The 12100-nt window shown below is 39.5% G+C and overlaps 1 protein-coding gene across 5 annotated transcripts in view; it reads left to right on the top strand.

Annotated features, from left to right (window-relative positions):
* The window catches only part of DOCK11 (dedicator of cytokinesis 11), a 184316-nt gene that overhangs the window by 52755 nt on the left and 119461 nt on the right, over window positions 1-12100 (top strand). For all 5 annotated transcript variants that reach the window (XM_059049650.2, XM_067023760.1, XM_067023762.1 and 2 more), the window contains exons 7-11: window positions 3142-3276; window positions 5577-5754; window positions 6181-6260; window positions 7524-7607; window positions 11907-12047. In XM_059049650.2, the coding sequence (XP_058905633.1) occupies window positions 3142-3276; window positions 5577-5754; window positions 6181-6260; window positions 7524-7607; window positions 11907-12047 (618 nt within the window). The remainder of the gene's footprint in view (window positions 1-3141; window positions 3277-5576; window positions 5755-6180; window positions 6261-7523; window positions 7608-11906; window positions 12048-12100) is intronic.

Below are 12100 nucleotides of genomic sequence, written 5' to 3'. Positions count from 1 at the left end.
TCTCTCAGTTTGCTGTTAGGTAAAATGTGGATAATAATGCTTATCCTCAAGTGACATTAAAAGAATTAGCTCTTGGTTACAAAGGACTTGAGGCCTTCAGATGAAAGGTATGAGATAGGGTAATTACCACTGTTCTATATAGTCATTATTTTAACAGTTGTCTTCTTTTCGAAATGGAAAAAAAACAACGTAGACCGGTACGCTAAATAGCAACATTAAAAAAAGTCCTGTTTCTGACTTCCCTTTTTGGTTCCATATGAGATTTAGGATACTCCTTTCTTCTTTGAAAAGTACCTTAAAAGCTTCCCAGAAGTGGAAACCCAACATATATCAGAATATTAGAATGAGAAGACGTCTTCGAGATCTTACAGATCTGTCACTGGGGCAGAGTCTGCTGTCTTTAGAAATGATTTTTAAAAAAATGTCCTTACTGTGCAAAGTGAGTGCTTTAAGCCTGTAGGAAATCGCTTGGGGAGTGTGGCCCCCAGCTGGGAAGGCTGCTGTGTTATTTGATCATTTTCAATAAAATTATTTGTAGATCATGAAAAAAAAGAGGATCTTACAGATCATTTGATCTGATCCCATCATTTTACACGTGAGGAAGCAGAGGGAAGCCGAGTCTTGAGGACAGTTTCACTGCTGGGGAGCAGGAGTGCTGGGTGACAATCAAGATCATATGACTTCCAGGCATCTGTTCTCTCCCCAGATTCATGAGCTACCTTACCTCAGTGTCACATTTAGACGTAATTGCAATGTTACAGGAAGTGATTTACTGTAGTTTCAGATCCCTTTCCATCTCTATTGTGATGATCGTGCTTTGCTAATATTGGAAACGGCGGCTGCCACAAAGCCTCTTTGCTTGGTGAGGGAGCTGTACATGAAAAAATTTTGCAGGCTATAATTTGACTCTGCGCCACAGATGTTTTGCTCTGTGTTTTCCCTTCCTCTGTTGCCGGCTAAGGACGCTGCCAATGGAGTCTACAGACTGTACCACTGAATCTGTGAACTTTGAGTTTTAGATTTGATGATCATGGTTCAGATTCTAATCTGGTTGTAATTTTTTATGTTAATTTTTGCCTGGAAAATGTATTTTAATTTTTGTCATACATAAGTATTGTGATAACTTCTAAAAAGTGGTGTTTTGTTCGTTTGAAATCAGCTCATTATGTCATTTTAGGTCTTCTGGTTCCGTCAATTTAATAACAGATATGAACGACTGTCATGAAAATAAGCAAACATAAATATATATATATATATATACATACACAAACACATGTATATATGATCACCGTTATGATTAACATTTTCCTTATATATGAATCTAGATTTCTTCATTATAGTTGCAGTAAACTGAAATGTGGGTAAAATGAGATCTCATACACACACACACACACACACACACACACACACACACTTTCTGTGCCTTTGTATACTGATGCAGTAATATTTACTTGATAGGCATTGAAAAACAAAGTGGTATTTTCTTCTTGGACTTCTTTCTGTTGATACCATATAGCCCACAGGGCCCCTCCCTGAAATAGAAGCAGTAAGCATTTACCAGTCTAACTCCTCACACTGGTATATTTTTGTCATTCATTCTAAAATCAGTGATATTTGAACAAGTCAAAAATAACTACAAGCGTATGATTTCTTTTTACTGGTTTTCCTTAAAAGAAATGCCCCTTAACCTATTTCTATATTTTGCTTACTCTCATGCCATGGAGAAATGAATTATTGATATTTTAGATACTTTGCCAGGAGTTAAGTAGTTTTCAAGAATAATCTTGCCAAATGATACTCTTTCCATAATTAAAGTTCTTAAAATAGTCAGAGATCATACTGGATTATCAGATGGGTGATTGAAAATGGCTAGCTTAGGTCTTAAAGCTGACTTCTGTGAGTAAGACAAGATGCATAGGAGGGGCTTCCCTGGCGGCGCAGTGGTTGAGAATCTGCCTGCCAATGCAGGGGACACGGGTTCGCGCCCTGGTCTGGGAAGATCCCACATGCCGCGGAGCAACCAGGCCCGCGAGCCACAACTACTGAGCCTGCGCGTCTGGAGCCTGTGCTCCGCAACAAGAGGCCGCGATAGTGAGAGGCCCGCGCACCGCGATGAAGAGTGGCCCGCGCTTGCCACAACTAGAGAAAGCCCTCGCACAGAAACGAAGACCCAACACAGCCATAAATAAATAATAACTAAATTTTTTAAAAAAGATGCATAGGAATGCATTTCTTCCATATGATCACCAAGAGGCTATTTCCTAGTCTGTCTTCCCATTCCCGCCCTGAAATGATTTTAGATCTCTTAACCAGGGGAATTTTACTACAACAAATGCTGAACACAGCTTGCAGTCTGTGGCTTACTGAAAGAAGCATAGATTCATCAGAGAGCTCTGAATCCTAACCCTAACCCGTTTTCCACCTCCTTCATCAGGTCCAAGAGTCTTTTAAGCGAGAGTAGAGGGGCAGAATAAATGAATCAGGCTGTCTTTTCCTCCTTTTCCGCATCCCTGTGGGCTTCGCTGTGAGTTGTAGCAACAGGCTACTCCTTAACTGTTATGAATCCCTAATTTCAAACGCGTGGCCCAATCACATTGGACCTTTTGACTCAAATCTCAGCATACAGGGCGCTGAACAGCAAAACTAATTGCTCTCAGTATTTCCCTGCGAGCGTGTTATAAGCTGGGCTCTCGGGGGCGGGGACACTGGAGCAGCATCGGTGAGTGCAATAAGATGTGCAGGTGAGATGTAACTATATGATAGAGGGTGTGTGTGTGTGTGTGTGTGTGTATGCACCCTTGGATTTGTGGTGAGGTGAACGAAATTATAAGAATCCAGTCATGGTTTGCAATTAAACAGGAGAAGGATGCTGTAGCGAAATGGATAGTGATTCAGATACAAAAATGCTTTATGAACTGTAAAGTGTTAAAACTTCTTCTCCAGATATTTGGCTGAGAGTAAACCACTTGACTTCAAGCTCTCCATCTTAAAACAAAATCAAGATAATGGTAATTCCTAATGACTTCCCCAAGTTGTCTGAAGATTGTCCAAATATAATGCATATGGCAAGCCCTTCAAGGTTTTTTGTTCAGATGCAATGTATACATAACAAATGTGTCACTGCTGGTTTTTCCCCCATAGGTGTTCAAGAGACGGTATTTTTACTTAACTCAGCTTCCTGATGGTTCGTATATTCTCAATTCCTATAAAGATGAGAAAAATTCAAAAGAATCTAAAGGTTGCATCTACTTGGACGCCTGCATTGATGTTGTTCAGGTAGGGTTATTAATCAGCTATTAAGAACCTCAGTATTTTTCTGCCTTGGTTAATGACATCTGCATCCACCAAAACATTCATACTAGCAATTCAGAATCCTCTTCAGAGTTCCCACTCCCCCTCTGTGCCACTATTCAAGTGTTTCCCCAGTCCTTTGGAGTCTGCTCCAGAGTGCCTCTTGAATCTCTTACCTTCTTTCCATTCTCACTGTCTTCCTCTGGTTCCCCCCTTTTATCCTCTCTTGCCTAGAGTCTCACCTTCCTGCCTTCTGATGTGTCGTCCGGCTTCCTAAGACGTAGATGGGGTCCTTCACTGAGATAGGTAGGGTGGGAGGGAGGGAGACGCCAGGGGGAAGAGATACGGGGAACATACTTATACGTATAACTGATTCACTTTGTTATAAAGCAGAAACTAACACACCATTGTAAAGCAATTATACTCCAATAAAGATGTTAAAAAAAAAAAAACCCTTTTGGCTCTTGATTTATTGTCTTGCAGAGTGAGCTCGAAATCTCTTACCAGGGCATTGCAGGCCCGCAGTGATTTGACCTTACTCTCCTTATTAACCCCATTCCCCCCCCGCCCCCCCCACGGCATCCCCGTACACATTCCGTGCTCGAGTCACACCAGGCTAAGCACTCCACTGAGTTTCACGCCTATGTGCCTTTCTTACATTTGCTTCTCTATACTTCCCCTTCTGTTCCTGTTTGAATCTTATCTTTTAAGACTTGGCTTAAATGGGACATGTGGCGTGAAACGTTTTTTTGTGTTCTTCTTCACCCTCGTGGAATTAAGCTTCACCTCCCCGGTGTTACCACTGTACTTAGCTCTGCACGTTCCTTTTTGGATTACAGGGACCATGTCATAGTCATGTCTGGGTCCCTTATACTGATGAGCAGAGTTGTACATACAGTAGGGGCTTAACAAATGTTTGCTGATTTGAGTTACTGAGGAGGCAGGGACATTCGGGTTAGCATGGATGGGGTGGGAAGCAGAGGGCAGAGAGATGATTAAATAGGAAGCTGATTGACCGTGTGATAGGAGCCATTACTACAGAGCCGCGGTGGCCTGGTCGACAAGAAGGAGCACTGAGCATTGAGTGGAAGGCAGGAGATGTTGGTTCAACACCCTCAACCTACCTGAATCTTAGTTTTCAGAACTGTAAAGTGGGATTAATAATATCTACTCGCTTTATCAGATGAGATTGTCATGAGGAGCAAGTGAAGAAACACTTTAAAGCATAAAATATAAAAGATATAAAGATCTATGTGAATAGAAGTTGCCTTCTTATATATATATACATACAGCTTTCTTATCTACTGAAAGGAAGAAGACACATACAATTCCCAGATTTTCTCAATTAGCTCTAGTCCGGATTGACCTCCTTTTCTGGTGCTTCCAGACTCTGCTTTCCCCTCTATTTATGATTCCCTCCTCCCCAATATTTTCACATATATAAATCTTTATGACTTGCTACAGCAGTTTAATTTCATTCTTCACTATGCTTTGAAGATGAGAAGGAGGAACTTTTCTTGGTTCCTTCTTGAATGATGACCATGCACTGGAAAATTATTGATTCATGAGCCTTTCTTGAAATTAATGCCGAGGTATTTGGGAGGGGGGAGAGTGTGTCATGACAGAGAAGCTGGTAATATAAAAGAGGTGTCATCGTGTTTGAGGACAGGAAGAGGCTTTTATTTTCCTTGTGTGCTAGTATTCAGCCTGGGCCATTTCCATCATTTTTATGGAGAGCCACAATCGAATATGAACCAACTACAGTCTTTTATGCTACTGTGATGCATTTCATATTCTGCATGGCAGAGTGAATTAGATAGTGATATTGCATTTTATGGTGTGATATAAAGCAAGTACCAGGTTTATTTCAGGTCACATTTAAGCTTGTTTTTCAGGGCTGATTTTGAAAATCTATGAATATGCCAGGAAAACTTTAAGCAAGGTGGAAATAGTAAAACATTTGCTTATTTTTATGGTGGTACTTTGATTATCCAAGTGTGGAGGATGTCAGAAGGCCTTAAATGATAATACTCACTCAACGTGTAGTATTTTATGCCAACTTTGTGCATATACTGCTGTGCTCAGTACTGAGGGGAATAAATAAGATGTTTGACGTGGTCATTCATCGTCTTGGAATTTCTATTCCTTGTTGAAAGAAGCAATTCTTTCATGAAAGTATTGACGTACATATGTGCTGAGCTGAGGTAAAAGTAAATAAACTAATGAAATCTAATATTAAAAGGGCAACTAAACTAACTGAACACATCTTTTTTTTCCCCCTCCAGTGCCCCAAAATGCGCCGTCATGCTTTTGAACTCAAGATGTTAGATAAGTATAGCCATTATCTGGCTGCTGAAACTGAGCCCGAAATGGAGGAATGGTTGATAACTTTGAAAAAGATTATTCAGATCAATACCGACAGTTTAGTGCAAGAGAAAAAGGAGACGGTAGAGACAGCACAAGGTCAGAATTTTTAAATGATTCATTATTGAGGTAAAGCCCTTGTCTTTAATCCATGGGGATGTCCTTTGTGTAGAGTGAATATAGAAAGAACTCTTAATCTTGAAGGTTGACCTACTTCTTCATTAAAAATGACTATGGAGGTTGATAGGGTTTTCTTTTCTTTCTTTCTTTCTTTCTTTTTTTTTAACAGTTGATGCTACATGGGCTCTGACATATGAAATATAACCAGACTGAAACAGATAGGGAATTCATGGCAGATTTTCAAAAGTCCATTAGAGTTTTCCCTATGCTTTCATAATCAAAATTCTTTGCAATAAATCTAGTAGGAGACGTTGGGGTGGGAGAGAGAGATAGTTAGGATATTCCGCTTAGGTGATTAGTAATGGTCTGCATGGTTTAGAACATCTGCTTTTAATGAATTCGCAGATGATGAAACTAGCAGCCAAGGAAAAGCCGAGAACATCATGGCCAGTTTGGAACGGAGCATGCATCCGGAACTGATGAAGGTACATCTTTCTGATGGCAACTTGCCTTCAACTGAGACAATGCAGGATTAGCTATTAAAGTTTGAGTGCTGGATTCCATGTGGCAATGTCATTTCTAAGTTAAAAACCACAACAAATGAGTGAAACAGGTAGAGATGGTAAAAGAAAAGTTACACTCCTAAAGCTGGACCTGTAAGTGCCAACTAACAGTTTGGAAAATGTTTTTTTTTTTCCTAGATGCCAAGAAGTACTTCTAGACTTTTGTGACTGTATTAATTTTATCTGCTACTTCTTATTCAGTTCAGTTACTGTATGCCATTCCTACACTAACTATTCATCATTTAAGGGGCTCTTGATGAAGATTGAACATGATATTCAATCTAATGATTCGTATATGTTAATTTTGTATGAAAATCATAGTCTTTCTATATGTGCATGCCTATGTATATGTATATGAATGATTTCATCAGGTAAAGATTTTGGTCAACAGACAGCGTTTGTGTTACTCTGCTCTTCGGTGTTTGAAGTGAGCCAGTTTTGAAAGTGTAGAGGTGATTATCATACCTATCTTAGTAGGTTACATATATTACTCTGTGGACTCTCTACTATAATAGATGAGAAGGTTATGACCCATTTCTTCATTTAAATCCTGGCCAAACCTATTTATATTTTTACTTTATTCCTCTTCCTGAACTATTAAGTTACACAGGTTTAGATGTTACTTTTTTCTATTTTAAATTTACCCTTCTGTTAAGCTTCAGAGCTGTTTTCCAAAATTTAGGAACACACTCAGGATCCCCTGTAGATTTTAATGTATCCCCTCTGAGTCTTTGTCATTCCAGACCACAGAGCCCATTGTGTTTTTCCTAAAGTGATGGAATCAGAATTGTGTATAATATTCCATGGCTAGCACCCTGGATATATAAAAGATAGTGTTTTCTCTCGTTTATTCTCTTTTACGTCCAAAGTCTGTTGTATTTCTTTTTTGTACCATGGGTTGAACAGTATTCTTGGTATTATAAAAGGCATATAGAAAGTATAAGAAGCTAATCTATAGCTTATTTATGGGTCATGGTGACCGTGGCTCTCTGCCCAGCAAGCATTCTTTATCCACCTTAAGTGCTTGGAAATGGATAATAGTATATTTTTGAAGCTGTGGCAGATTGCTAGTTTCACATAAACTAGATAATTAAATGGCATTTAATACTGTTTTGAAGGAAATGAAGTAATGTTTCGTGTGTGTGTGTGTGTGTGTGTGTATATATATGTTTGTTTTAATTTTAGTATGGAAGAGAAACTGAACAGCTGAACAAACTCAGTAGAGGAGACGGAAGACAGAACCTCTTTTCTTTTGACTCGGAAGTTCAGGTATTAATGATATATTTCTTTAAATAATCCTAGAATAGTTGCTTATTCAGATAAACAATGTCTGAAATGTTGAAATCACTGATTTTTGCACTACTGGGCATATCTATTGCTTTATACTTGTCTTGCTTACTTTGAACAAGTAGCTTAACAGCTAACTTCACAAAGAGGACTAGCGTATATACAAATAGTTTGGGACAACATATATATATATATTTTTTTTCTCTCAGTTCTTTATATTCTTTTCACTTCATGTCACTCCTCAAAATGGATAAATTAAAGAGTCCTTAACCATGGTTTCAGTGCTTTTAACCCATTAAATACGCTTGTGATCCAGTAGCAGTGAATATCTACAGTATAAGGAACACCAAGTCATATGAGACGTGTTTATTTTCCACTTTTGATATAGGCCTGTAGAACTGGGATAATTTTCATGTATCTCACTTTAAATGGAAAGCGGTGCAGGGAAGTACAGGTTTATGTGCACATGTGTATTTTAATCTCTTTCATGAGAGTGAGGCACTTTTTGTACTAAGAAATTAGGTAGTTAATATTTAATTCCATGATATCTTCTTTTTTTTACCTTAAAAAAATATTTTATTTTATATTGGCATATAATTGATTAATAATGTGTTAGTTTCAGGTATGTATAGCACAGTGATTCAGTTATACATATACATGTATCTATTCTTTTTCATATTCTTTTCCCATTTAGGTAATTACATGATATTTTCTAATTAAATTGCTGATTTTTTAAAATGGAAAAATTCTGCAGTGTGTAAGTATTACAAATATTTTTCCTAATGGAAACTTTCACAAGAAAATGAAATTATTTGAGGGAATATGAATACTTTGGTTTCCTTTTCAATTTTTCTACATGAGATTTCTAATTAAAATCTGTGGGATTTTTTTAATAGAAAAGTATGCATTATATAAGCATTACAGTTTTTTCTTCAGTGAAAATATGTCAATACAATATAAAATAATTTGGGGAAGACTGATTTTGTTTTCATTTCTTTTTTGCTTCATACAGTTTTCTTTCTTTTTTTTTTAAAAAGGAGCCTCCTCTGATCTTTTTTTAAAAAAATAAATTTATTTATTTTATTTATTTATTTTTGGCCGCATTGGGTCTTCGTTGCTGCGCGAGGGCTTTCTCTAGTTGCAGCGAGCGGGGGCTACTCTTCGTTGTGGTGCACGGGCTTCTCATTGCAGTGGCTTCTCTTGTTGCAGAGCACAGGCGCTAGGCGTGTGGGCTTCAGTAGTTGTGGCACGTGGTCTCAGTAGTTGTGGCTCACGGGCTCTAGAGCGCAGGCTCAGTAGTTGTGGCTTGTGAGCTTAGTTGCTCCGCGGCATGTGGGATCTTCCTGGACCAGAGCTCGAACCCATGTGCCCTGGACTGGCAGGCAGATTCTTAACCACTGCGCCACCAGGGAAGCCCCCACTTCATACAGTTTTCTAACTAAAAGTTTTTAGTCTGAAATGGAAAAAGTATATAGTTTATAAATAATGCAAAAGTTTTTCCTTAATAAAATACCACATGAGAAAATAAAATTATCTGCGGAAAATTTGTTTTAAATGTTTCCTCTCCCTTTTTCTCCATAGCACTATTATATTATTTGTGTAAGTTGTATGAATTTTTTTTAAAAAAGGGGTATAGCAGGCCTTGGGAATGTTGGTTCTAAGATATTCATTCAGAAATTTACTCATTCCAAGCATATCTGAGCCTTTGTTCCCACCCCTCACCGTCATGATTGGGCTCTAATTGAACATGTCAGACTCTTTGATTGTATACAAAGAAGCCAATTGACTGTGGTTGAAACTCAATCTAGTGTCTTTAAAAAATCTGTGGTGTAGTGTTTTTGTGGTCATGGAACTGAACTGATTTTATGTTTGAGTTTTTTATCAGTGAGCTACAGTGAGAGAAAAATTCACAGTTGCAATGAAAGTTTGACAGAAAATTGAGTTCAGTGTTGGTTATGGAAGGCAGTTTCACTACAGAGAAATCCAGGTTGTGTGTGTCGAGTACTTTTCTAGGTAGGCAGTGTCATCCTATAATATCGGCTGTCACTTTTGGCCAGAGTTCAGTGTTTAGAGACGTGTTTTCTTCCACTGGCCGTAGAGAATAAAGAAACACTGGGGAATTCCCTGGCGGTCCAGTGGTTAAGACTCCGTGCTTCCAATGCAGGGGGCACAGGTTCGATCCCTGGCTGGGGAACTAAGATCCCACATTCCAAGTGGCGCGGCCAAAAAAATAAGAAATGTACACGCCTAATATGCATCCCCCAAAGAAGAGACAGACTAAAAAAAATTTAAAAACACAAAAAGCGAAAGAAAAGAAACACTGACTGGAGGGGGTGGCTCCGACTTTGAACTACCGAGGATGGCCATATGTCCCAACATTTGCACTCTTAGGCCTCAGAAGGGAAAGGATTTGGGGGCTGGCGGGGTTTAGTCCAGCTTCTCTTCACATTCCACTGTCTGAGTAAGCTAGAAAGGAGAGCAGATAAATGGGCGGAAATTAGAATTGATCTCCATGGCAATGACTTGCCTCCGCTGGCTCCACAGATAGATAAGTGTTCAAGAGGGAGCTGTCTGGTCCCACACATTTGTAGATAAATAGACTCTGGGGGGAAAATCGTGCTTTCAGGTACTAATATTATATTTTAGGCCCTTTTAAGGAGAATTTTGTCAGTGATGTAGGCAAGATGAGAACAGCTATAATTATCCAAGACTCTTCAGGCACAATACCTGTTCTGGCTTGAAATACTCAGGCAATTGAGAAAAATTCGTATGTTTCTTGGCTTGAGTTTTCCATACTGGCAGTATATTCTGCTCGGATTCATCCAGTCATTTCCCATCTACACTGTCTCTGGTCTTTTTTTTTTTTTTTTTTGCGGTACGCGGGCCTCTCACTGCTGTGGCCTCTCCCGTTGCGGAGCACAGGCTCCCGACGCACATGCTCAGCGGCCATGGCTTATGGGCCCAGCTACTCCGCGGCATGTGGGATCCTCCCGGACCGGGGCTCGAACCCGCGTCCCCTGCATCGGCAGGCGGACTCTCAACCACTGCGCCACCAGGGAAGCCCCTGTCTCTGGTCTTATCGAAAGTATAGTAAGTTGTCCCACAGGCTATACTTTTCCTCCCATTTGTGCACAGAATGTGAGTCTGTTCAGACCATTGGAATGAACAGATGAACTCAGATCGCCTGAGCCGCGTGAGCTGAGGAGGAGGAGGAGGATTCTGTGAGAGGAATTCTTTGACTCCCAGTATCTTTTTTTAAACTTTATTTTGAGATACCAATAATTTTTAAAAATATATCTCTGTGGCAGCCAGGGTTCATGTCCCAGCTCTGTTAGAAGCTGAGCTCAGGGATTTTCAGTTTCCTAATAAGCACATGCCTTTCCCTCCACTCATCATTTCAATGTAGGTGGTCCCCAGAGGTCCGGCCTTGTCCTTCTCACCCTGGTTACCACCGCTTCCCCAATCCAGGTCTCCAACCCACACCTCTCCTATTTTTCCAACCATTTACTTGCATCACCTCAAACTCAACACATCCCGAGCTGAACTCATCATCTCTGTTCACCCTCCCCCTATACCTGCTATTCATTTTTATTTCACACCTAAGTTTATAACATCACAGTCTACTGAATCCTCCAAGTTAGAGGCCATTGTGTTATTCTTGCTTTCCATATCCATTCACGTCAAATTTGTCTCCTGCACAGCTCATGAAAGAAATAAAATTCCTACCATCCTGCAACATAATATTTTGTGGGGAAGACAAACAATAAACAACCAAATAAATATTAAAAATTATGTTAGAAAACGAAATTAAAGAAAGGGAGTAGAGACTTTCAGAGAGTATATAGTTTTATATAGGGAATTCAGGAAGGTCTTTCTGTGGAAATGCCAATTGATTGGACACTTGAATGAAATGAAGGAAGCCTTGCATTTATCTTGGGGGAAGAGGGTTCCTGACAGAACACCAAGTGCAAAGGTCCTGGGGTGGGAGTATACTTGGTGTGCTGGAGAAATAACCAAGGAGGCCAATGGGGCTGAACAGAGGTGGGGGGGAGGGTAGGAGATGAAGTCAGAGGAGTGGGGTGGAGGGTGAGGTCGGGATTTCTCTCTGTCTATGTGTGAACCTTACTATAAGAGCTCTACAAAGGCTTGTTGAATAAAAAAATAAGAGTTCAAATGAAGAGTGGACAGAGAACTGTTGGATTTTGCAATTTTTATGCATAGATCTATATTCATATGATATCTATTTTGGGGGGGAAATGATTCATATTATGTATTTTGTAGAGGTTGGACTTTTCAGGAATTGAACCTGATATAAAGCCATTTGAGGAAAAGTGCAATAAACGTTTCCTGGTAAATTGCTATGATTTAACGTTCAATATCTTGGGTCAAGTTGGAGACAATGCAAAAGGACCACCCACAAACGTATGTATGAATTTTCCTTCTACCTCCATGAAACCAGTGCATTAAGGAAACTT

This window comes from Kogia breviceps, chromosome X, assembly GCF_026419965.1.
Source record: "Kogia breviceps isolate mKogBre1 chromosome X, mKogBre1 haplotype 1, whole genome shotgun sequence".
NCBI lineage: Eukaryota > Metazoa > Chordata > Mammalia > Artiodactyla > Physeteridae > Kogia > Kogia breviceps.
Note: the sequence above shows the minus strand (reverse complement) of the source record. Positions and strands in the feature narration are given on the sequence as shown.